At 38.7% G+C, this 21,762-nt stretch overlaps 3 protein-coding genes across 3 annotated transcripts; 1 reads left to right on the top strand and 2 right to left on the bottom strand.

The window, feature by feature from the left end:
* LOC116258298 (short-chain dehydrogenase virD) lies at nt 1-5,078 on the bottom strand. The gene is made up of 3 exons (XM_031635378.2): nt 4,276-5,078; nt 2,148-2,307; nt 1-678 (listed from the first exon to the last, which is right to left on the bottom strand). The coding sequence occupies exons 1-3, from the start codon at nt 4,616-4,618 to the stop codon at nt 342-344; spliced, it is 840 nt and encodes a 279-aa protein (XP_031491238.1). The 5' UTR covers nt 4,619-5,078; the 3' UTR covers nt 1-341.
* A 4,336-nt stretch (nt 5,079-9,414) lies between these two features.
* Nucleotides 9,415-14,674, top strand: LOC116258604 (phosphoribosylamine--glycine ligase). Its single transcript, XM_031635827.2, has 4 exons — nt 9,415-10,195; nt 11,013-11,386; nt 12,116-12,646; nt 13,885-14,674. Exons 1-4 carry the CDS (start codon nt 9,952-9,954, stop codon nt 14,296-14,298), a joined length of 1,563 nt encoding a protein of 520 aa, XP_031491687.1. The 5' UTR covers nt 9,415-9,951; the 3' UTR covers nt 14,299-14,674.
* A 195-nt stretch (nt 14,675-14,869) lies between these two features.
* LOC116258605 (alpha/beta hydrolase domain-containing protein WAV2) lies at nt 14,870-21,540 on the bottom strand. The gene is made up of 8 exons (XM_031635828.2): nt 20,903-21,540; nt 18,269-18,304; nt 18,086-18,164; nt 17,930-17,984; nt 17,704-17,820; nt 16,466-16,630; nt 15,912-16,167; nt 14,870-15,165 (listed from the first exon to the last, which is right to left on the bottom strand). The coding sequence occupies exons 1-8, from the start codon at nt 21,138-21,140 to the stop codon at nt 15,146-15,148; spliced, it is 966 nt and encodes a 321-aa protein (XP_031491688.1). The 5' UTR covers nt 21,141-21,540; the 3' UTR covers nt 14,870-15,145.
* Between the last annotated feature and the right edge of the window lie 222 nt (nt 21,541-21,762).

The following is a 21,762-nucleotide window of genomic DNA, read 5'->3' as shown; positions in this document are numbered from 1 at the left end:
GAAAACGTCCAACTGCTTTTCTTTAATCTTATTTTCAAACAATAACAACGAATAGAAGGTTCCCAACGCCAAAACTCCATAAAAGAGCCTTTTATTACAATGTCTTAAACGACATCTTAGATACCGAGAATAAACAACCAGAACCAGAGTGACCATCTTATAGAGACCTGCTGAGAGGCAATAATAGATTTATGCCTCTCCTTGTCTCCACTCTCTGGATTTTCAATCAAAGGAAACCATCTTATTGATTAAGGGATAATGCTGCGATTACCATTGCCAAAATATCTGATGACTAGTTCGTGACCGAACACTCTGCCCTACCGATATTAATCAGCCACATATCAACATTTCATTATCTGTCTGAATAGCGAGTCACGCACCCACAGAGGAACATGGTATAGAATGGAAAACATAGTGGAGTATCGGCCATAAGAGAACCATGCTGGTGGATTTTTTCGAAGCACAACAGTCACAGTCTTCTCTGCGAACTCCTCTGCTGGAGTGCATTTCTTGCCCTGTGAGGCATGGGTCCTTGCTTGAATGGCCGCTTCAAATGGCTTGTAGAACTTCCACTCAGGCAACTTAGAGTAACTGGTTAATGAATTGTTTGCAAGATTTGTTTTAATACCTCCAGGTACAACAGTAATGACATCAATGTTAAAACCCTTCAGTTCCATTCTGCAATGAGAAAATAAAATGGTTTTGGCTTTAGTAAGACGAGGATAAACATGTAAGACACTAATAAGCAACTAAGTAATCTTCTATATTGTAAATAAAGGAGAAAGGATGAAATTTCTTCTTTGAACCATAGTTGAAGACTTCGCTTATTTATTCATTCATCCAATCTTCAGGTACCCAACATTTAACGCCAACCGTGAGTCCAGGATGATGCAACTGGAAAATAAAGGGGTGATGCAAGGTGTTGCAAGTGGAGTATTTTCAAATTTAAGACACTTCTAATTGATTTCTCCCCCAACAGTTGTGACGAGATTCAGCTACAACCCTTTTGTGAAACCACATCTCAAATTCAAAATAATGAGAATAAAAAAGCCCAGAGACATAATAACAATCGAAGGAATGGATCCTCCAAACACAACAAGGAACGAAATTAGTCTACTTATCATCATCATCATCTTATGAGAAAATTCACATAGAATTGCTACAGTAGTTATATAAAGGACTAACGTAAAAGGAAGGAAGTGTAAATATAAAAACTTCCAGTAGTCTCTGAAGTGGCATAAGGAATATGTGCATGCCTTTCCTAATCAGTTAGGAAGGAAATTTTGGTCCTGTAGCCTTGATGGAGCAGTAGCAGAACCCTTTGGAAATGCCCATTAAAAGCTTTTTGTCCGACACTAATGTCTCATTAGAGTTGACGCCATTAGGAAAAATCCACTACTTGATACGTGCTATAAAAATACCAATCATATTTCACAATTTTATCCTTTCTGAAAAATGTGAAGTAAACCATACCTTTCAATTTATAGTATACAGTGATTTAGCCAATTTGTAACCACGTATTGTTATTGACGTTTAAGCCTGACTGTGAGAATGCACAATCCAGAGTTTTACGCAAGTCTCATGAAGCTATTTCATAACTTACCACTGCCATAGGCATGTCACAATTCTCCTGCTTGAACTATTTACAGTTTCCGTTTATTGATGCACAAAAAATTCTAATTATCACCTGAATATATACAGTACTCATAGATAGAATTTCTGCTTGGTTATCCTGCCCAATCTGGATCTTTGCATACTAGTGTTTACATTGTAATTAAAGAGAAATGCCTGTTGCATGAAAATGTACAAGAATTACTTGGACATGTCTTAGTAGTTAGTACCATGCTTCCATTCATCTTTATAGGTGTGTAAATCAGTTCACCAAGCTATGCGTGACTTAATGCCACAATGATTTGCTAAGCTCCACTATTTTTTGCATTCCCCAATCAGAAGAATTGGTTCAAGAATTCTATTTCCATTGACATGGAAAACACGTCGTGTTAAGTCTTGTTGGCAAGAAAGTGTAAGTTGCAACCTTTTTTTCACTCATTGAATAAAATACCTAACAAAGGTCCACATTTTCGAAGCAATGCAATGTGTTAAAGAATAAAAGAGAGAGCAGGGGAAAATAAGGAAGTGTTGCAAACCTTAAGGTGTCAGTCAAAGCATGAAGCGCAGCTTTAGATGCAGAATAAGCACCAGCCCAAGGTCCAGGTGCCAAAGCAACAACACTTCCAATATTTACTATCTTGCCTGACCTTCTCTTCAGCATGTGTGGGGTCACTGCTTGAATAACTCTCATGGGGCCTGTAAGGAAAAAAGTAGAGCAAAACAAAAACAAAATGCATAAAGAGGGCACAATGAACAGAGGTATGATAGGACAAAGCAAATATAAGTGCAAACAAACTTTGAAACTCCACAATCTAGTGGTATTTATCCACATAACTTCATTCAGAGAGGCCAATTTTCATAGAAGAATGCTGCTTCCTATGATAGGGAACTTTGATAATTCTACTAGTGAAGAAGTCTGTAATATAATAGTGTCCTGTAAGACTACACAAGGTAGCATGAAGATGAACAAACTAGAAGAAAAAGAACCCATGAGTAACATTGCTCGTCTTTCCAAAGCTACGGATTGCCAATTTGTCAGAAAATGATGTTCATACTTTGGCTTGTTGATTTGGCGTATAAAATGGATAAGAAACAGGAATGACAGAATCAATAATAGAAAGAAATTAGCTGCTAGCAGTAGAGAGAAAAGAGAAAAAGTGCAGGTGTAAGACATCGAGAATTATCTCTGTTCTTTGCTCATAAGACGATTAGAATATAGTTTGTAATCCAAAAGGCCTATAAAACAAAAGCAACCCAAACTACTCTTCAGTGGATACAATTTCCTTGTTTACCCCACAACCACTTTTTATCCTTTGCAGTATTGTAAAAATTTCATGGTTCCTTCTCTTTGAAGGCTCAGGAAAATCCAGTAATGATTTGAAATCCTTGAGCATGTAAAACTCCATGGATGCTGCTCTCCAGTTAACTTTTGGAGCTTGAGCTTCCCAATCTTTCAGTGTTTTTATTTGATGAGCTATTTGATGCCAAATTTGATTAGCATTCGGCAATGTTTGGTTTAGGTTTCCTTGTTTATAACTTCCAACATATGCATTCACAAGCCTTGAGTCCATTATTTTCTTTATTCTTTTTTTTTTTTTCCCAGCTGACCAACTTCTGAATTTCAGCTTCTTAATATAACTAGGAGTCATTTCTCATGTGCTCATCACCACCTGCATTTGGTTGCTTGTTTCCTTCAAGAAAGAATCTCATAAAATCTCTAAAGATTGTCGAAACTTGTTCTCTGTGGTCATCCAAAAGGAAGCTTTCCCATGTTTTGGCACTCTTGTCGTTGCTTTCTACCTAATAATTAACAATGAACATGGAAAGAGAACGGAACCTGCCCTCATTAAAAGTAGCACGATTGAAATACAAGCAAGTACGATCGAGCAGAGTAGCAATTCTGAATAAAATCATTACCTTAGTAGGCTGCAGCCCATGACTATTTTAGGAACTCAGATTCCGAGACAGGCTGATTACAAATGCCTGTATTTCCTTTTACCCACAAATTTCCATCAGACTATCCCTTAAGTGGTGTTAAAAAGCATAACACGAAAATATCTGTCTTCACCCTTTAATCAGAGAAGGAAAACACGTTATTACTCTTTTCAACAAAGATCTCACGATTTCTCCTCTTCTAAACGGATCATGCAAACCACAACTCCAAAAATTAGTCACAATATACTTGACAAAAATTACACGTATTTGGAAAACGTGTAATTTTTATTCCTCCAGTGGCACCAAGAATGTGTGTGTATAGAGAGAGAGCATGATGTCCGAGTCAATTAACTTCAGCAAAGGAATGTGATAAGAGTTTGGTACCGAAATACTTCGTTACTGGGCGCGAAAATCTTGGAAAAACCAGGTATGAACGCAAAAACCCAAACCATTTATCAGATCAGGACTAACGGATCAAGTTTCTTAAACCCTGGTCGACTAGAGTTGATCTTGAAACGCAAAGTTAAACGACTGCAAGAGGTGCAAAAGAACAGTAAAAACCAGAAAGGGTACTGTTAACGAATCATATAAATGCGAATTCAGACTTTCCAATCCAAATGGTCGTATAAGAAAACCAAATCAGAAAATAGTAAAAATTGGCCAGCCAGCAAAAATGGATGAGATAGAGAGAGAGGGAGGGAGACAGAGATATGGGTTCGAGGACTATACCGAAGACATTGGTATCGAAGGTGCTCTGCAACGATTCCAAGGGAAGCTCAGCAAGGGGGCCGACGGAGTGAACCCCAGCATTATTAACAAGCACATCAATCCTGCCGTACCTGCTCATAACACTGTTGATAGCCCGATCAATGCTGTCCGGGGAAGAGACGTCCAATTCCTCCAGAAAGATGCCGGCGTTGGTGCGATCGAGGGCTTCCATGGAGTTCAGCGACCTGCTGGTGGCCACAACCCTGCAACCCTTGGATGCAAACGCCACCGCCAGAGCATGGCCTATGCCACCGAGAGTACACCCGGTTATCAACACCACCAACTCGCTATCACCACTGCCCATTGTCTTCTCCTTCCTCTTCGAACAGGACGATTACGTCGTCTGATATTTCACTCTCTTATTCGTTCCCTTTCGTCTTTCTCCCATCCCCCATCGTTGGGCTCGAGATTTATAGAGATGGGGAGGGGCTCGGTGGCTCCACAAATATGCAGGGCTTCTCGAGTTTGCGTAGTAAATCAGTAGAAGCAATCAACCGCCTCGGACGTTAACGCCCTGTTTGGTTGGAGGGAAAAGGGCAGGCCAACAATGTGTGGCAACAAACTCACGCGGAAAAATGGCGGCCCCCTTCACAACTGTCTGTATATGGTAGCCTCGATTGTTGCTATCGGGGCCCTCCTTCGCTACTGAGGTTGTCCCTCGTGGCTGCCGATTATGATTATTCTGATTCACGCATCATCTCATTTACTTCTGTCTGTTGCAGATTCCGCAGAAAATTCTACTTCGCCGCCGTTCTGCATTTTCCATCTGTTGCACTTTCTTCTTCGTTTAGTTACATCATTTGTAAACTTCGTTATCTAAGTCTTACGCACCTTACATGAATAAACCATTTGCGAACATTCGGACAAAATTTGGCTACTGAAGTGGGACTAACTTCCTCTTTTCATGTAGTGTTTCATTGCGCACATAAATATATTCTGTAACATAGGACAGTCAAGTTGAAGTTTTGGAAAGCAATTAAACTAGATACACCCGAGTAAATGCTCACTTTGTATTTTGGTAAACGAGTGAATTTTTTTCTCCCCATGGTAGCATAAATTGTATTAATTTTTTAATCTAGAAACAAGTAAGACAAACAAACATGTTGGAAATTTGTCCTTCAAAAAATTTTCTGCTCTTAAAGTATACTTAAAAAAATTATTGTTTTTTACTATGTTTCTTTTCCAACGGCTTCGAAGACACTCCTAGAAAGATTGCCGGAGTAATGCAACCGAGGTTCTCTTAGCTCTTCTAAACCGACCACTTTGGATCAAAAGTGATCCGAACCTCTGAGTCTGGCTTTGGATAGACTTAGATTAGCGAAAACCTAACTCTTATGCATGCCTCTCGCGCCAAGCAGTCTCGCTCTTTAGTTTGAGAAACAAATTACTACACATTTAAAAGGTTTCAATATCTTATAAAAATTACTTGAATATCAGTTACCCTTTTTGGGTTTAAATGAAGATATGCATGACGCCTGAAAGATTCTAGCCCATATTGAAATGTTATATTGTCCATAACTTTTCTTTAGTTAGAACATTTTTTTAAAAAAATGGTATGGGCATTAAGTATCATTCATTTAATATGTAAAAGTTTGTGACAGCATACACGTTTAGAAGCTACCATGCTCTCAAATAATTAAACATCCCAAACTAAATGGTTTGTCTTCTTTTTCTAGGCATGCATCTTTAAGAAATGCTACTTTTATGGCCGGATAATGTTGAAAAATAAGTAAAGGAAGATTGCCCTGAAGCAGAAGGAGTAGAGTCAACAAGATCTGCAAGTTATTTCCATACCCAAAAGGATCCTTCTCAATATTTGACAGCAATGAAGACAAGATAGGATATTTGAAAGATTTCAGTTCTTGAATGTAATGCCCATACCAATTATTTTAACTTGTGCACGGAAATGGAGACTATGTAATTCAAATGACTACATCTCCCGCAAGCCTGCCCATGAGCTTACTAAATACTCTTATCATATACACCTTTTTAGCATCAATCATTTCAAGTAAAAAGGCCCACAAGTAATATTATAACCCAGAGATTTGGTCGTCTCCAATTTGTCAGTGTCCTGATAAAGATAAATTGACATACAACATAAATTAATGAGCAGATGTAGTGGTGTGCCATCCTTTTAAGTAGAGTCGTGATTTGATCTGCATTGGCGAAAAGGTTGATACTGTGACTAGACGCATAACTGAATTTGGATTCATGTAGGTTGTCGCTTTTCATCTGTTGCAAATCAAATTGGGACTGAAAGAACTCGGTAAGAGCATGTGTTTTCTTCGAGTGGTGTTGCCGTGGCACATTGGAGTTAGCGAAGTTCTGTAATCCCTTTGTGATCTAAAGAATTTGGTCTACCAACACACACACACACATATATTATATATATATATATATATATATATATATAGAGAGAGAGAGAGAGAGACAATGGGGACTCTAGCTTTTTTCCAGCTATTTAATATGCACCATTTAATCAACATAATGGACAGTTAAAAGAAAAATAAAGAGAATTATCATTTAATATTTATCTTTGTTTTTCTCTCAACTATTCGTCTTAGATCAATAACATTAGTTAAATGACTGGGTGACTTTAGATAACCAGAGTTATCCTTTTATTTATATATATATATATATATATATACCAACGCTATGGTAACCATTTTAAAAAAGGCATGACTTATGGCCATAAACCAACACTCTCATTTGGCCATGAGATTGCCATCCAGCTCCAACTATTATGAGTTTCTCTCAAAGATGGTTATGTGGTTATGTTTTTCTTCATAACTCTATTGTTATGGAAAGTTAATGAGGTTTTCCATACTCAGGTTTATCCATCGTAACGTATTCACAGGTACTTTGAATGTGTATTTGTCATCAGAATTCCTTTTATCAAAATGCTGGCAATTATATCAATAGACAAAAATACTTTTTATTGCTTGCTACTCATGTCCGCCTGGATGTCAACTTAAAAGAACTGCCGAAGAGTAGTCTAATTCATTTATGTCTTCATAAAAAGCAAAGCATCAATGTTTTGGAGACTGTTTTAAACCATATATGGCGTTTTCCGACCTGTCTAATATACCTTTCCAATTTTCTTCTAACTCTCCATTTTAAAGGTGGTTTATATGTCCAATCTAGGTCATAACATGCGAATTAATTGCTTCCTAACATGTCAGAATCAACCAAGACGTTAAGGTCTATTGATGAACAAATAATAGTCATTCAAACATAATTAAGGAGCTCTAGACTTTTATGACCTGTCATGGTCTGAGAAGTAGATAATTCGGACTCAGTTGGTCATTTGCCTAATCGATCCATAGCCAGTTCTTTGCCAAGCTGTTCATAAAAAATTATCCGAGTAGTGCAAATTGATCTTCAAGAGAGTCACTATATCCACAATTTAGTTATTCCAAGAACTCCACATCTCTACTCTGAATGATTCACAAAGTTTCATGAAACAATTTAGTTATTCCAAGAACTCCACATCTCTACTCTGAATGATTCACAAAGTTTCATGAAACAATTTGATTCTTTGGGTCTTGGGTACCCAATGCATATGCATAAAACTGTTATTCAACTTATCAAATTTAGGACCTCTGATTTTACATGCGCTATAGATCATTTGTTAATGTAAGCTGACTCCTTGCCACATTCAGGAAAACCTCATAAACGAATACTAAGATCAATATACTAGAATAATTGAATTCCATAACTCAATAAATATCGCAGCGTTTTTTGATCCGATACAAATAAGGTGAACAGGTTAATCTAGTTCTGAATCCAACTCAAAATATGGATCTAAATATAAGTCATATCCAAAAGTTAAATGGATAATGACACTCAAAATATGGATCCAAAATATAACTAACCATAAGAATTCAAATCGGCATCAATTTTTTTTTTTTTTTTTTTTTTTCCTTCTCTCTCTCTTTGTTCTCCTCACGAAGAGCATTGTTGCTGTTGGATCTCTGGAAAATTTGTTGTGGGCTGATTTGACCCGACTGGAGTGCAAGCGTAATGTCCAAGTAGAGTACATGAGCTGATCAGAGATTTGGACCCGAACCCAGGGCTCACATATAGACAAACCCACTAAATCGCCTCAATCGATTCATTTACAGCTTCAAAATCCAAGGAACACTCAAAACTAAATCAAATTGAACCAAGTTGTGAACTAATTACTAGACCCAATTAAAAAGCTGAATTCAAGTACCCTAAAAAATGAAGCAGATTCATTGAATACTTTTAAAGGTGTTTCATGTATCTGCCCCGTCCCAATTTTGGAGCAAATTGCATGGAATGGTAACATTTCTGTTATTATTGTCAAACGACCACTAACTCCATATAACCCGATTGATGTTGTGATCATGTAAAAATATCTACTTTGAATTGCACTGTGAACATAATATTTTGCTTAAAGATGAGTACTAATGTCATGATCTATTTGCAGGTTTTGTTTCTCCTAACTACAATATTTTTCCAAACAAAGGGTTGAGTTACTCAATTCTCTGAGGCAAAATTTTCATGTCAAAACACATCTTGGCAACACACATCATATAAAAAAAATTTCTTTCTTTTAGAGAGCGGATTCTTTATCTACTCTACCAAATTTATAGGGCACTTTAGGTGAGTCGCTCAACTAAGTCCTGCCTAGCTCATGTGACCATAAATGAATGCTGAATTTGCAAGTAATCTATCAAACATACAGTGATTGGCAATGTTACAAACCCTAATGTAGAACATGTTAGGAAAGGAGATTTTCTCTTTAATTTAGTTTGACCTCTGACAAATTTTCTCTTTACTGTGAGTTTCTAAAGATAATCATGTTCTCTGTCTTTCTTCCGCTGAAATGTCACAAGAGCATAATAGTTTTTCAGGTAAGTGCTAGATATCATAATAGAAATTATTAATATAAATAAAGGATACAATACGAAAAGGAAAATCCATCTTTAAAGTGCAAACATCAGGGAGCATATCGTCAATAACAATAAAGAGAAGATTTATATGTTAATTACCTACGAGTAGTGGATCAAGCTAGAAAGATGATTTTATTATAAAACCATCCCAAACTCGAAGGAAATAAAAAAAAATGAAAGGGAAAGGGCGCGCTGCAGGAGCTCGTGCGAGGCGCACATACAGAGAGGTTCCTGCGGGCGCTATTTTGCAAGAATACCAGTGGCGCCATCGTTTTCCAGCGACTGGAAGGGCGGGAAAGGTCGTCTCTTTGATCGAGGGCGGAGCGCCGGCGCCTCGTCGTCGTCGTTTTCTGCAACTTGCAAGCTCCATGGATTTAGGATTTTGATTGTTTCCTTTATACTTTTTATAAGTTAACCTCTCTCCAGTCCGTGTTTCCCCGTCCATTTTCTTCTTCTACAGGCAACCCGCCTCTCTCTGGGACAGAGTAAACGAAAGTTGGGGATTTTCCTGGCTCCTCCCATCGACCAATATCTTCGTATTATTTGTATTACTTATACTTCGGTCCTTTCCTCTGTTCTAGTCTTCGTGTTTGCGTGGTAAGGAGGTTTGCTGGAGCTTCTGACGAGAACAGGGTTCTCTCCATACCTTGTTGATTATCCCAAATAGATAGTATTAGTCAAATCTCAAGATTGTCTCTCCTTCGGCGGCTGTTGTCGAATGGCTAGCCTCTCCTGCAACGTTAGGGTTGTGGGTTTCCAAGGAAGCCTCCTCCCTCGGAAGTACGATGGTGGGAAGCTCCGGCATTCTTTGGCGTTCTTTGGCGAGAGTCAAGAGTCGTGCTTTGGTGGGGTGAAGAAGTTGCAGTGCGGCGGAGCAAGCTTCTCAAGGCGACTGCCCATGGGTTTCCCGGTGGTGAGGTCCATGTCGGGGGCCGCAGTTAAGGCCGAAAATGGTTCCTCTGGTGAGTCATAGTGCAAACTTGGGTGGTGGATTCGTGGGTGCCGGAAAGCGGCGAGGCCGTCCCATTCTGATGAACTTGCTTTCTTCTTCTGATTGACCAAGTTACTTTTCCTTACTTCGTTTATATGGTTCTGAAGTTTTTTCTGCTTGTTATCGTCGACCTTGTTCGGTGCATGTTGTTCAACAGTTTCGAGGATCCTTAGGTAATCTGTTTTCATTCTTTAGATTGTGTGAAGTAATTTCTTTTTCACATGCAGGATGTGTTCTTCACACATTCTGCTATAAGTTTCGCTTTTTTGCATTGTCGAGTCCGACTGATTTGATTCAATCCAATTAAATTATGTCTGAACTGTTGTGTCTGATCCTTTAACGAGGCGGCTCCTGATTCCTTTGGGCCTCTCATTGCGTCCTTACGACATATTAATTCTGATGCTCTTGACGATTCAACACTTCAAGTTCAACCTATACCTATACGTCAGATTCGGAGGTTGCTGCCGTAGCTTGATTGAACTAACTATAGATTTGGACTTTTTTTTTTTGAAGTATTTGTTCCTTATATTGATTATTACTATATGGGTAAGACTTTCATCAGCTTATATTGCATAAGCATTGCCTAGATGAGTAAAGCTACATGAACCACTTTTCCAGAAAACTAGGAGAGGTGGGCATACGAAGAAAGAAATTATCTTGTTATATCTCAGAGATCTTATCTTGTTCTTTTTTTTTCTTATGTCAATTCGGGTCTGCTTTTTAATTTTCCCTTTCCCTTCATTTGGCAAATCAAAGACAGATGGTTGAATTGGGTGTTTACATTACAGGAGACCGAGTTGTTGCATTGGTCATTGGAGGCGGGGGTAGGGAGCATGCTTTGTGTTACGCATTGCAACGGTCACCATCTTGTGATGCAGTCTTTTGTGCACCTGGAAATGCAGGCATTTCCAGTTCAGGGAATGCGACTTGTGTACCAGACCTTGATGTTTCAGACAGTTCAGCTGTTGTAGCTTTCTGTCAGAAGTGGTCAGTTGGATTGGTTTTGATAGGCCCAGAGGCTCCTTTGGTTGCTGGTCTTGCAAATGATCTTGTTAAGGCTGGAATCCCGACCTTTGGCCCTTCGTCAGAGGCTGCAGCATTAGAAGGGTCAAAAGACTTCATGAAGAAGTTGTGTGATAAATACGGGATTCCTACTGCTAAGGTGTTCTATCCTGTCAAGAATTTCTCTGTAACTAGATGAGTATGTTTCAATATTTTCCATTTTGTGGTCGTAAAGTATGGATTTGATAATGGAAAGGGCAACCAGTAGTGGTCTTTTGTTATTGTTACTACCGACTTACTTTACAATTCCTTGATCATTACGGTTGGGTTAAAAATGTGGACTTTCGTGGATTATCCTATTATTTGTTGTTGGCCTTGTTGTTCTTGCTTGTGTTGCAGATTACATTTACATTAAATATTGTACATTTATCAGATCTGTCTGTTGCATTTCCAAATTTCTTTAATGCTGGACTTCATGCATATTAGATGATTTAGGTGTATGAGTTAAGACTATAACTTGTTCGGACCATGGGCATGGAATTGTAGGTTGGTTTTTCATTTTGTACAAGCATTTTAGGTGGACCTTTTGCAGGGGCTAAGGAATATATGCAATTGTATATGCCTAAATCTGGGCTAGCCTGCCCAATTTTCTGGCTAGGAGCCATCTTATGATAGCAAAAATAGATCTCAATAATGTTTTAATTCTCATGTCAGGCATTATCTGTCGCTGAACATCTGATGTGCTTAGAGGGTGTCTTGTTGCTTGATCTACAAGCACCATTGGGACTTTCAAAAGCTGGGTGTTACTTTTCATTTACCATGCACGTTATTATGTTTCATGAATTTTATCAACTATGGTTAATTTTTCTTACTGTAATAAAATATGCAGTACAAAACTTTTACAGATCCGTTGGATGCTAAAAAGTACATCAAGGAGCAAGGGGCACCTATTGTTGTGAAGGCTGATGGATTAGCAGCAGGGAAGGGCGTCGTTGTTGCTATGACCTTAGAGGAGGCCTATGAAGCTGTTGACAATATGCTTGTCAAAGGAATCTTTGGTTCTGCTGGGGGCAAAGTCATTATTGAGGAATTCTTGGAAGGAGAAGAAGCTTCATTTTTTGCTCTTGTGGATGGTGAGAATGCCATACCTCTTGAATCTGCACAGGACCATAAGCGAGTGGGTGATGGTGACACTGGTCCAAACACTGGTGGAATGGGAGCTTATTCACCTGCCCCGGTGTTGACAAAAGAATTACAGTCACTTGTAATGGAAACAATTATAGTTCCCACTGTAAAGGGGATGGCTGCAGAAGGCCACAAATTTGTGGGTGTTTTATACGCAGGGTTGATGATTGATAAGAAGTCTGGTCTACCAAAGCTTGTTGAATATAATGTTCGGTTTGGAGATCCCGAATGCCAGGTAAATGTTAATTAGCTTAATTTTTTTTTTTTCCTTTATTACTTGGGGAGTTTTTACTTGTTTCTTGGAATTTGTTCTCTTCTATTTATTTTTGTTAATAGTTTACCTTGTTGAAATGTGTACCATTTTGTGTACTGGCTTGTTGTCTTTCATGAAAACTTCCCCTACACCATCCTGCATGATATCTTGACTGGTGATCGTGGATCACAAATCTGTGATTTCTGTTAACTTAAACTAAAAATGTGGAAGTATCATGTATGTCACTATTGGTTTCATTTCATAAGGACTGAACTAATCTTGTTTTGATGGTCATCCACTTGTTGCAGCAAAAAAAAAAAAAAACTCTTTCCTGTACTCCTATGTCGCTTTAGAAAGCTAACTGTTCTGACAATTTCAAGATACATTTCATATACAAGATACTGTACTTAGGGGAGGGTTAAGAAGATGCTTACTGTATTTAAGTATGATATATACATCTGAACTACCAGTCCAAGACAAACGGGAGAAAAGTAGAAGCTACTATCTTCGATTTGTGTAAAGCAAATGACGAATGTATATCAATCACGAATATATCTTCACTTAGTTAAACATCTATAAGGGATTCAATTTCACATTGAACAAATATTGAAAACGAATGCATTACACCTTGATTTGAATGATACTTATATTTTGAGCAGTTGAGCTTCTTAGAACTTAGAAGCTAAACCTCATGTTAATGGTAAACCTGTTTAAGTTAAACTGCATGAGTCTCTTATCATCAAAGAATCTTATGCTTCTAAAACGAAATACAACCTGTTGTGGATTCTAATGTCGTGTTTAGATTGCAACTGCATTTGCTTTCTCTTAGACGCATGAGTGTTAATCTTAACGCATCTCTCACCATGATAGTGTGGCTCCATTTCACCATTTCACGAACTGGCCACGGGTTTTTGTTTGTTCTTTTCTTTGTTTTTTTTCTGAGACCCGGGTCGGGGATACTTCCACACAATTTCCCAGAGAAGTATGATATCATGCACAAAAGATGTAAAATGCTGATGTCCAAAAAAATGTATCTATTTTAATGCCATGAATTTTTTACGTGTAAAGGAGTTGCATATTTTGTAAATGTTCAAAATATGTTTCTTTTCAGTTTTCTTTGTAAAACTTTTACAGCGAAACGATAAGCCTTTGAACGTCATCGCATGCTTTTGTTTGCTTGCTTTATGATAGCTCCAATGACCCTGAGGCGCCGTGCGCAGGTTTTGATGATGCGACTTGAATCAGATCTTGCTCAAGCTTTAGTTGCAGCGTGCAAAGGCCGGTTGTCCGATGTGTCGTTGAGTTGGTCTTCAGAGCCAGCCATGGTGGTAGTCATGGCAAGCAAAGGGTACCCTGGAGATTACAAGAAAGGTACCATCATCAGGAACCTGGACGAGGCCGAGCTTGTGGCTCCACATGTAAAGATTTTTCATGCAGGAACTTCAGTGGATGCTGCCGGGAATTTTATAGCAACCGGCGGGCGTGTCCTTGGAGTGACAGCCACGGGGAAGAACATATCCGAGGCACGTGATAAAGCATATTTAGCCGTGAATGAAGTAGACTGGCCGGAGGGCTTCTTCCGGAAAGACATTGGCTGGCGGGCGCTGAAAGAGGATTCGCCTCTCTCAGTATAAAATAATTGACCTGATACAACATTGTGGTTATGAAGTCTGTCGCCTTGTACCTGGCCTCCTGCTGTCTCCGTGCAAGAAAAAAAAGTGCTTCAAGTCTCGTGGAGACCGGCCCTTTCCCTAGTGAGAACGTCAATAAGTGGTTTTGAATGAGAAGCAATATCTTTAGCTTCATCAATGCTGTTCATCCCGTGTTAAAATTTTCACGTGTTCAGAAGTTTGAAACTCAAAAGTCGGCATGTTTTTTTTAGATCTTAAGTTGCGGCATGATTAGCAGTGCCATTAGCCAGCATCCTGTAATTGATTATCTCCGAGTCTGAACCGCTTTGATCCAACATCTGGGTCTGTTGAAAGGAATGAAATGCCACCTTCATCAGTATTTATATGGCCAACACTGGATACTCGACATAGAAAGCAAAAGGTAGGAATTCAAGGCTTTCAGACGGTTTGATATTGAAGATTGGACCGTGGCTCTGGATTTGGGCCCTTGGGTATTTGCGTGCTTGAATGGAGAAACAAATAGGAAGTAAACAATATGATGGAACGGCATCTTGTCGTGAACAATACAGCACAATCAAATAATGGCAGTTTCCAAATCGTGATTTTGTCATCAACATTCCGGAACACAATTAATAACATTTTACAGAGATGTGAAGAGAACACTGGCGGGGAACATCTCTGTTCAGCATCTGCATTACAAACCTGGACTTCACATAAAAGGAGGAGCCCAAGGGAAAAAGGAATTTTCTCCAGAGAGATCTTATGGGTTCTGCAATCGTTAAAGCATTGTAGCAGGTTTTGGTGCGCTAGATCTTCATGATTCACACTTCCGTTAGCTGTCTTGAACCATTCATAACTTTTCTTGAATGTCTGAAATTTGTCACACAAAGAAAGCAAAAGTTCAATTGATGGATCTACCCGCTATAATAAGTCAAACACTAAATACCGAGCTTTAGCATTTGTAAGGAAAATAGTTAATTAGGTACAGAATCCCTCTTACCACTTCCTCTAGCAATTTACCTAGTCTAAGTTAGAAGGATCTTAAATGCCTAAGCCTTGAAGTGATGAGCATCATTTGGGAGCACTTTTCCACGAGGATAAAAAAGGGAGCATGAGTTGTAAGGATAAAAGATTTATTGAGAAATGTAGAACTATCTCCAATGAGAAAGAAAAGAAAAGTAGTTTTTTTAAATGAATACAGAAATAGCTTAATTTCATCATGAGTTGGTACCTAGAGCTCCACCAGAACCCACGAGAGAGAGAGAGAGAGAGAGAGAGAGAGAGAGAGAGAGAGAGAGGTGCGCCTACAACTGTCGCATGGAAAGATTAAGACTATTAAGATCAAATTCTCAGTAAAAGACATAATGGGACCAAAGCTTTTGGCCCATTTAAGAGGCTGTCACAAAAAGCCTAAAAAGACATGCCCCTGAGAGACCAGTCAGACAGGAGATCGGCGGGTAAGATATTATGCTGTTCACAGTAACCTTCCATTGAAGACACTAAAATCTTAAAATAAATAGACCGCCTTATAGTTTTTCTTTCCTTCTTTCTAGTATCTTCGGTTCTTTAAGAACCAAGAGTGTTTTGCTGAAATAGCGAGCATATACTTTATGTACCTTCATGTATGGAATCACCTACAGGGCGCACCATCTGCGCCTCCGCCTGTGGAAGATATCGCATAAAAAATAACTGAATTGATCTCCAATAACGCTCTGCACCTGACAACCAAGTGTCCATGTGCATCCCATCGGGGAAGTCTACAAATAAAGTACGTGAATTACTTGAAGACGCTTTCTCATAAAGCATCCGCATGTGAGCTGGAGGCACCATCTCATCTTGCAAGCCGGATAGGAAGAGGATTGGTTGTTTGATCTGAACAAATAAAACCAAACAAGTCAATGTAAAGCCCTGGGACTGAAAGCTCTGCAGAAGCCATTGAGTTCCCTGTTTCTACAAAATACATGATTATAAAGGAAAGAGGAATAGGAAAATGCCTCAAATGCTTAAATTTTGATTGAAATAAAGAAAAACGCTCTTCGATTCATTCTAGCTTTTGGTATCCAGCAGAGATGCACCACAGCTAAATCTCAGTAGTGTGATACTAGTTCAAGTTTTGCTCAACAAAAGATGGAGGCGTCGACATAGAAAAAAAAGTACAATGAAATTGCACCTTATCAATGATTTCAACCGTATTCCAGGGAGAGCGAACAAGAAAATTGAGAATCTTTGGCCCCTTGAATGCAGTACTTCCAATGAACCACCTCAAGAAAGGTAGAAGAACGCCTGCCATATCCAGGACAGAAGTGAAAGTGTTCTCCAATATCAATGCCGAAACCTGTAAATAGGAATATATGAGAGTTGGCCTAGTTAAAGTTTGCTGCTTTTGCTACGTGAATGTTGTTCTCCAATTTTCAGTAGCGATGCTATGTTTAACCACCCCATTCCACGAGAGATACTCTAGTGTCAAGCATTAACAACATTAGACACAAGAAAAAAAAAAATTATGACAATCATCACAATTCATATGAGTCAAGAAAAAGGTTTGCCAGATAACTATTCATTATAACCCTTTGTGAATAAGAACTCATGCCATGACATGTAAGATTATCAAATTTATCAGCACCAACAAGACATGAGTTCAGCAGCATAACGTCTCCCATCAGGGACAACTGTTTTTCATTTTCTTGTCAATTCTTCTTCAGTACCATTTCGTTTGTCTCTCTCCACTGAAATCAAACTGTTTACTGGCAAAAAGTAAACACTTTTTGAGGTTCAACAACTTGGTATGTGGACTCAGAAGAAGCAATCAACATAATGGGCTGCAGATGCTTAATAATCTTTGTCATGCTATCCACGGTTTTTCTGAAAGTGAAATCCAAATATGCAGCAATTAGACTGGCCATTGGCAGCAATTGCAAATCAAAGACAGAAAACATGGATATGACCCAACAGCATGTAGTCCACTCCAGTTACACTAAAAAACATAATAAACATAAATAAATGAATGGTCCAAAAAAAATTCCAGACTAGAATAATGCATCTAAATGGAAAGTAAAAGATATTTCTTATGACACATAAAGTAACTCAAAACAATCAAAGACCAAAATGAGTCACGCTCATAAATGCAACAGCTTCTGCCCCAGAATATTTTACAGAAATGCAGAATTCTTTTGCACGTAGCCTCTGTCCTGGAATCCTGATGCTTGGCTCCGCAAGTGCTTTTGTCCCAGGAAACAAACATGAAAATAGGTATTTGAACTGCTTTATAGACAATAATTTATACAAAAAACAAAAAAAAAATGTTTTTCCTTTTCATATGATCAGAAGTTGCACTAACACGGGAAAGCAGCCAACAAATAAAGAAAGAAACAAAAGAACAACAACAAAAACAGGATAAAGAGTGAGCACCTTATCAGGGTTGTTTTTTGCCAGAGCTGCACCAACAGCACCTCCAAGAGATCTTCCAAACACAATGATCTTAGAAGTGTCAATGTCAGTACGTTGAGTTAGATGATCCAATGCTGCCTGATGGAAAATATTTATGAGTCAAACATATCTTAGCAAATTTGCCATTACTCCAGACTAAAAAAGGTAAAGTACGTGGTTTGCAAACATTTGGATGGGAAAACAAAACCTGGGCATCTTTAATAATACCATGTTGGGAAGGATAGCCTTCGCTTGCTCCATATCTGATATGCATGAGTAATAAGGTCATTAACAAAATATCATGGAATGAATGCTAAAAGGCAAAAATTCCTAGTTAACCATTCAGTGTGGAGAAAATCCATACCCTCTATATGATAGCATGAAAACATTGCATTGCAATTGTTGCAGCATTATGCGAATGTACTCCAGACGATGAGCAATATCTACAGGAAAATAGTAAAGGCCTTTCTGCAAGAACCAGGAATGACAAATCTTTTATTTGCAAGCAAATTATCGAAAGATTTTTTAAATTGGTCGCATAGGATACTGCCAGCATTTTCTTGAAAGAAAAGGAGCGTTGGCCCTGCAAATATCAAAAGATGAAACTTTTCTATGTTTAGAAGTACAAGACACCAGGGATACATCACAAAAGTGAACCAAAAGTAATAAGAAATTTTCATACAACAATATTATCCACAACGAAAATGACAAATGAGTAGGACAACAAACTTTTGTATCTAAAGCATAGGAGCAGACATACATAAATGTACAATGCACTTAGAGTATACATGTATGATTTTATGCTCAAAAATAGAAAGCGGCAGTGAATTTTTCTGATATTCCAGAATAGTTTTCTATTCTGAGCCTATGTGCAACTTACACACCAAATTCAAGGCATAAATATGTAATAAAATCCTATTGCAACAGTCCCTTATTAGCAAAAAAAAAAAACACCCTAAAATTAATGTCATTGCATCTTTGAAAAACAATGGTGCCATTGAAATACTATACATCTTAGAAGCCATAACTCACTACTCCATTGTAGAAAATATTCCATACGATATGCTAAGGAAAAAGTTGCCAATATTAAGGAAGCTCAGGTCATGACAAATTCCAGAAAAGATTGTTTGATCATGGATTGTCTAATCATGTTCCCGATTTTCTTCTTTTCAGGTTTGTGCATTTGCGAATATGCTTCATATTGTCATCTAGCGTGTCAAATAATCTTTGAGTGGCAATAGACAATGTCCAAGGAAAGATATACATGAAATTTAGTTGGATTACTTCTTTATAGATAACAATGACTACTTGTTCAGGGACAGCAATGGTTTATACTTTGTAGATGAGTATCTTAATTAAAGACATGAAGAGATGTTAAGTTTCAAAGGGCACACTCCATAGATTGACATTGACTATGTATAAAAAATTCATGTCGCAGACATAATCACTAGAAATAAATTGCTTGCAGTTGCAGGAATTAGAATAGATGCTTTGGCAACTTAATGTAAGAGACATTCTTCTCATGACAATCTGAGTGATGCATTGAAAAAATTCCAAGGGTGAATGATCCTGAGGAATATATGCCATCGAGCCAGGAAATTGCATGGCCATAAGGAGTAACGATTAGCATGGTTTGAAAATTTTAGATCAACAACAAAACAACCTAGAATCAACCAAAGTTATCAAATTACACGAGAGGATGTGTGATATTGAGCAGGTGAAACAAAAACTTGGAAAGCTTCTTGAAACAAAGGATCTAAACACACTGCATTGCTAACTCTCCTCACAAAAGTACTCAGCAATTTTGATAGTCCAACTAGACTCAAATATTATATAGACCTTGGATATCATCCTGTTTAACAGTCACAAGCTCAATATACAGAAGGAAAATTGCCTGATGACCGTAGAGTATGCAGACAGCTATTCGATAGTTTCATACTTTGGCTTACCTGGTGATATCTTGGTTGGGTTTCTATATAATCTTATGGCAAGATAGGTTGTGATTGCACCTAACCCAGTCTATCTGGTAAATCTTTGAGAACAACTTAAAAGTTAGATTAGTACATTCACAAAACAGACCACATGGTATCCACTGCACCATCTTGAGTTGGACAGGCAGTTAAACTTGTATACCTTTAAAGTTAGACCTGTTATTAGAGGCAGACTTGATAATGTTGAATTTCTTCTTGTATATAATTGTAAAGGTAATCGAGTGCAGTGATATTTATTTTTATATCGTCTGAGGGCATTTTTTGATGAAGAAAGTTGTCTAAAGAGTGACAAAAGGGGCCGACTTATAAAATTGTAAGAATGAAGCCAAAGTCAAACCTCAACAAGTTATCATGTCAACCTACATTTGGACGCTTTAAAAACATTACAGAACATAACTTTCGCAATGTTCATCAGTGAAAGAAAAACAGAAACGACCCTCCAAAGTAGCTTTATCCATTTAGGATAACTTTCAGAATCATAGATCCTGTACGGTGTCTTTCAGTTGGAAGCAACTAGACATTCAATCATGAACTACCCTTCCATTGGATGCCCACTCAACAGACTATTAACATTCTTACAGTAAGCATATGATCAGACAACAAATTCCAGCAGCACATTTGAATAAAATTTTCAGATTCAATTGGTATCTCCATTCCACTAGAAAATGATCAACGCTGGAAACATCCGTACAAGCCACATTAACATCTGGTGGGTGAAAGTAATATCCAATTCAAAACTCTTCACAACATTACCAGGCCTTTCCATGCGCTTGTCTCAGCTGCAAAAGTTCCAAAATGAAAATCCTAACCATATTTTCGTCACATCCTCTTCAAAGTTGGGAATACATTTACAGAACACTCTACCAAGAAAATTGTTGCTCCGTCGCAACTCAATATCTCACAACTACTCGTTTCCCCCAAAACTACGAGACATGACGGATTCACTTTAGAGAAGGCAAGAGAACAAATGCAACAAATCAGAGCAGGCAAGATAGAGAGGAAAAAATGCATGAAATCAGCAATGTGAGAGAGTTCAGAGCTGGCACTGAGTACGCAGAGACCGTGATCCAGCATGAAACCTTTTGTTGGCTTACCCCAAGCAAGTCGAATACAGAAAGGAAACCAAAGACAAAAAAAGGGACAGGCGAAGGAAGAGACAAACAGCGGGAGAGAGGTAGGGTTCCCTTTACCTCTACAATCTGGGAAGAGCTTAATGAACCAGGCGTGGAGGCGGACGCCATCAGAGGATCGGAGCCAGACATCCTCGAACTTGAGATGAAGGCGGGCCGGGGTGATTGGGTACCCCTTGGTGAGGCCAGGGACCACGGGCACGTAGACCAACTTCTCCTGAAGAGCCACCAGCAGTGACATCCCCGCCACCACGATCCCTCCTACCCCATACAACAAGGCGTTTACGTAATTCACCATCTTCTGCCCCTCCCCACCACCCCCCTTGCACTTCAGGACGAGGTACTTCTCGCCTTGCTTCTTGTTCGTTCTCGCTCTATCTCCCTCCGACACTCTCTTTCCGTTCCTGTCTTTCACCTCTTTTTCCCTTCTTTGCTGCAATCGGGATCAAATATTGAAGACAAGCAGAGGCGATCTCATGGGGTGATGAGAGATTGGCACAGATGCACAAGAGATCACCAGGCCAGCTCGTTTCTTTCCATGGGAAGCTAGAGGGCAAGGGGCCAAAGAGAGAGAGAGAGAGAGTCCCGCAGGTGACGCGAGTTGTAGGTCATGGACTCAGGGTAGGCCCTTTCAACACGCTCTTCTCAGAGCTGCTCCTAATGGAGTACTCCGGAAAGGGTACCTGATCACTGCTCCTAAAAACTCGGGATAAAAAACTTAAGACACTGAAATGTCTGTAATCTTATGTATTTAACATGCTTTAATCGAGATATCGGTTTCAAATTAGGACACAATAAAAAATATAAGGTGATTTTGGTGAATAGAATTTGATAGATGTTTTTTCGTAGAAGACGTGAATTAGATCAACTCTTTTGAACGTTTACGTATGTTTCCTTTCTACTGAGTGTTGGAAAAACTT

Source organism: Nymphaea colorata, chromosome 8 (genome assembly GCF_008831285.2).
Source record: "Nymphaea colorata isolate Beijing-Zhang1983 chromosome 8, ASM883128v2, whole genome shotgun sequence".
Classification (NCBI taxonomy): domain Eukaryota; kingdom Viridiplantae; phylum Streptophyta; class Magnoliopsida; order Nymphaeales; family Nymphaeaceae; genus Nymphaea; species Nymphaea colorata.
The sequence above is the reverse complement of the archived record's forward strand: the minus strand, read 5'-3'. Positions and strand labels throughout refer to the sequence as shown.

Bases quoted from the DNA above. Each gene is read 5' to 3' on its own strand.
- LOC116258298 (XM_031635378.2), bottom strand. From the start codon at position 4,618: ATGGGCAGTGGTGATAGCGAGTTGGTGGTGTTGATAACCGGGTGTACT. The intron at 2,308-4,275 runs GTATAGTCCTCG...TTTTCCTTACAG, and splicing joins CTTCGATACCAATGTCTTCG to GCCCCATGAGAGTTATTCAA. The intron at 679-2,147 runs GTTTGCAACACT...TTCTCATTGCAG, and splicing joins GCTTTGACTGACACCTTAAG to AATGGAACTGAAGGGTTTTA.
- LOC116258604 (XM_031635827.2), top strand. From the start codon at position 9,952: ATGGCTAGCCTCTCCTGCAACGTTAGGGTTGTGGGTTTCCAAGGAAGC. The intron at 11,387-12,115 runs GTGTTCTATCCT...TAAAATATGCAG, and splicing joins ACGGGATTCCTACTGCTAAG to TACAAAACTTTTACAGATCC. The intron at 12,647-13,884 runs GTAAATGTTAAT...CGCCGTGCGCAG, and splicing joins TTGGAGATCCCGAATGCCAG to GTTTTGATGATGCGACTTGA.
- LOC116258605 (XM_031635828.2), bottom strand. From the start codon at position 21,140: ATGGTGAATTACGTAAACGCCTTGTTGTATGGGGTAGGAGGGATCGTG. The intron at 18,305-20,902 runs GTAAAGGGAACC...TGATATTTGCAG, and splicing joins GCTCTTCCCAGATTGTAGAG to GGCCAACGCTCCTTTTCTTT. The intron at 16,168-16,465 runs GTGCAATTTCAT...TTATTTGTTCAG, and splicing joins CGGTTGAAATCATTGATAAG to ATCAAACAACCAATCCTCTT.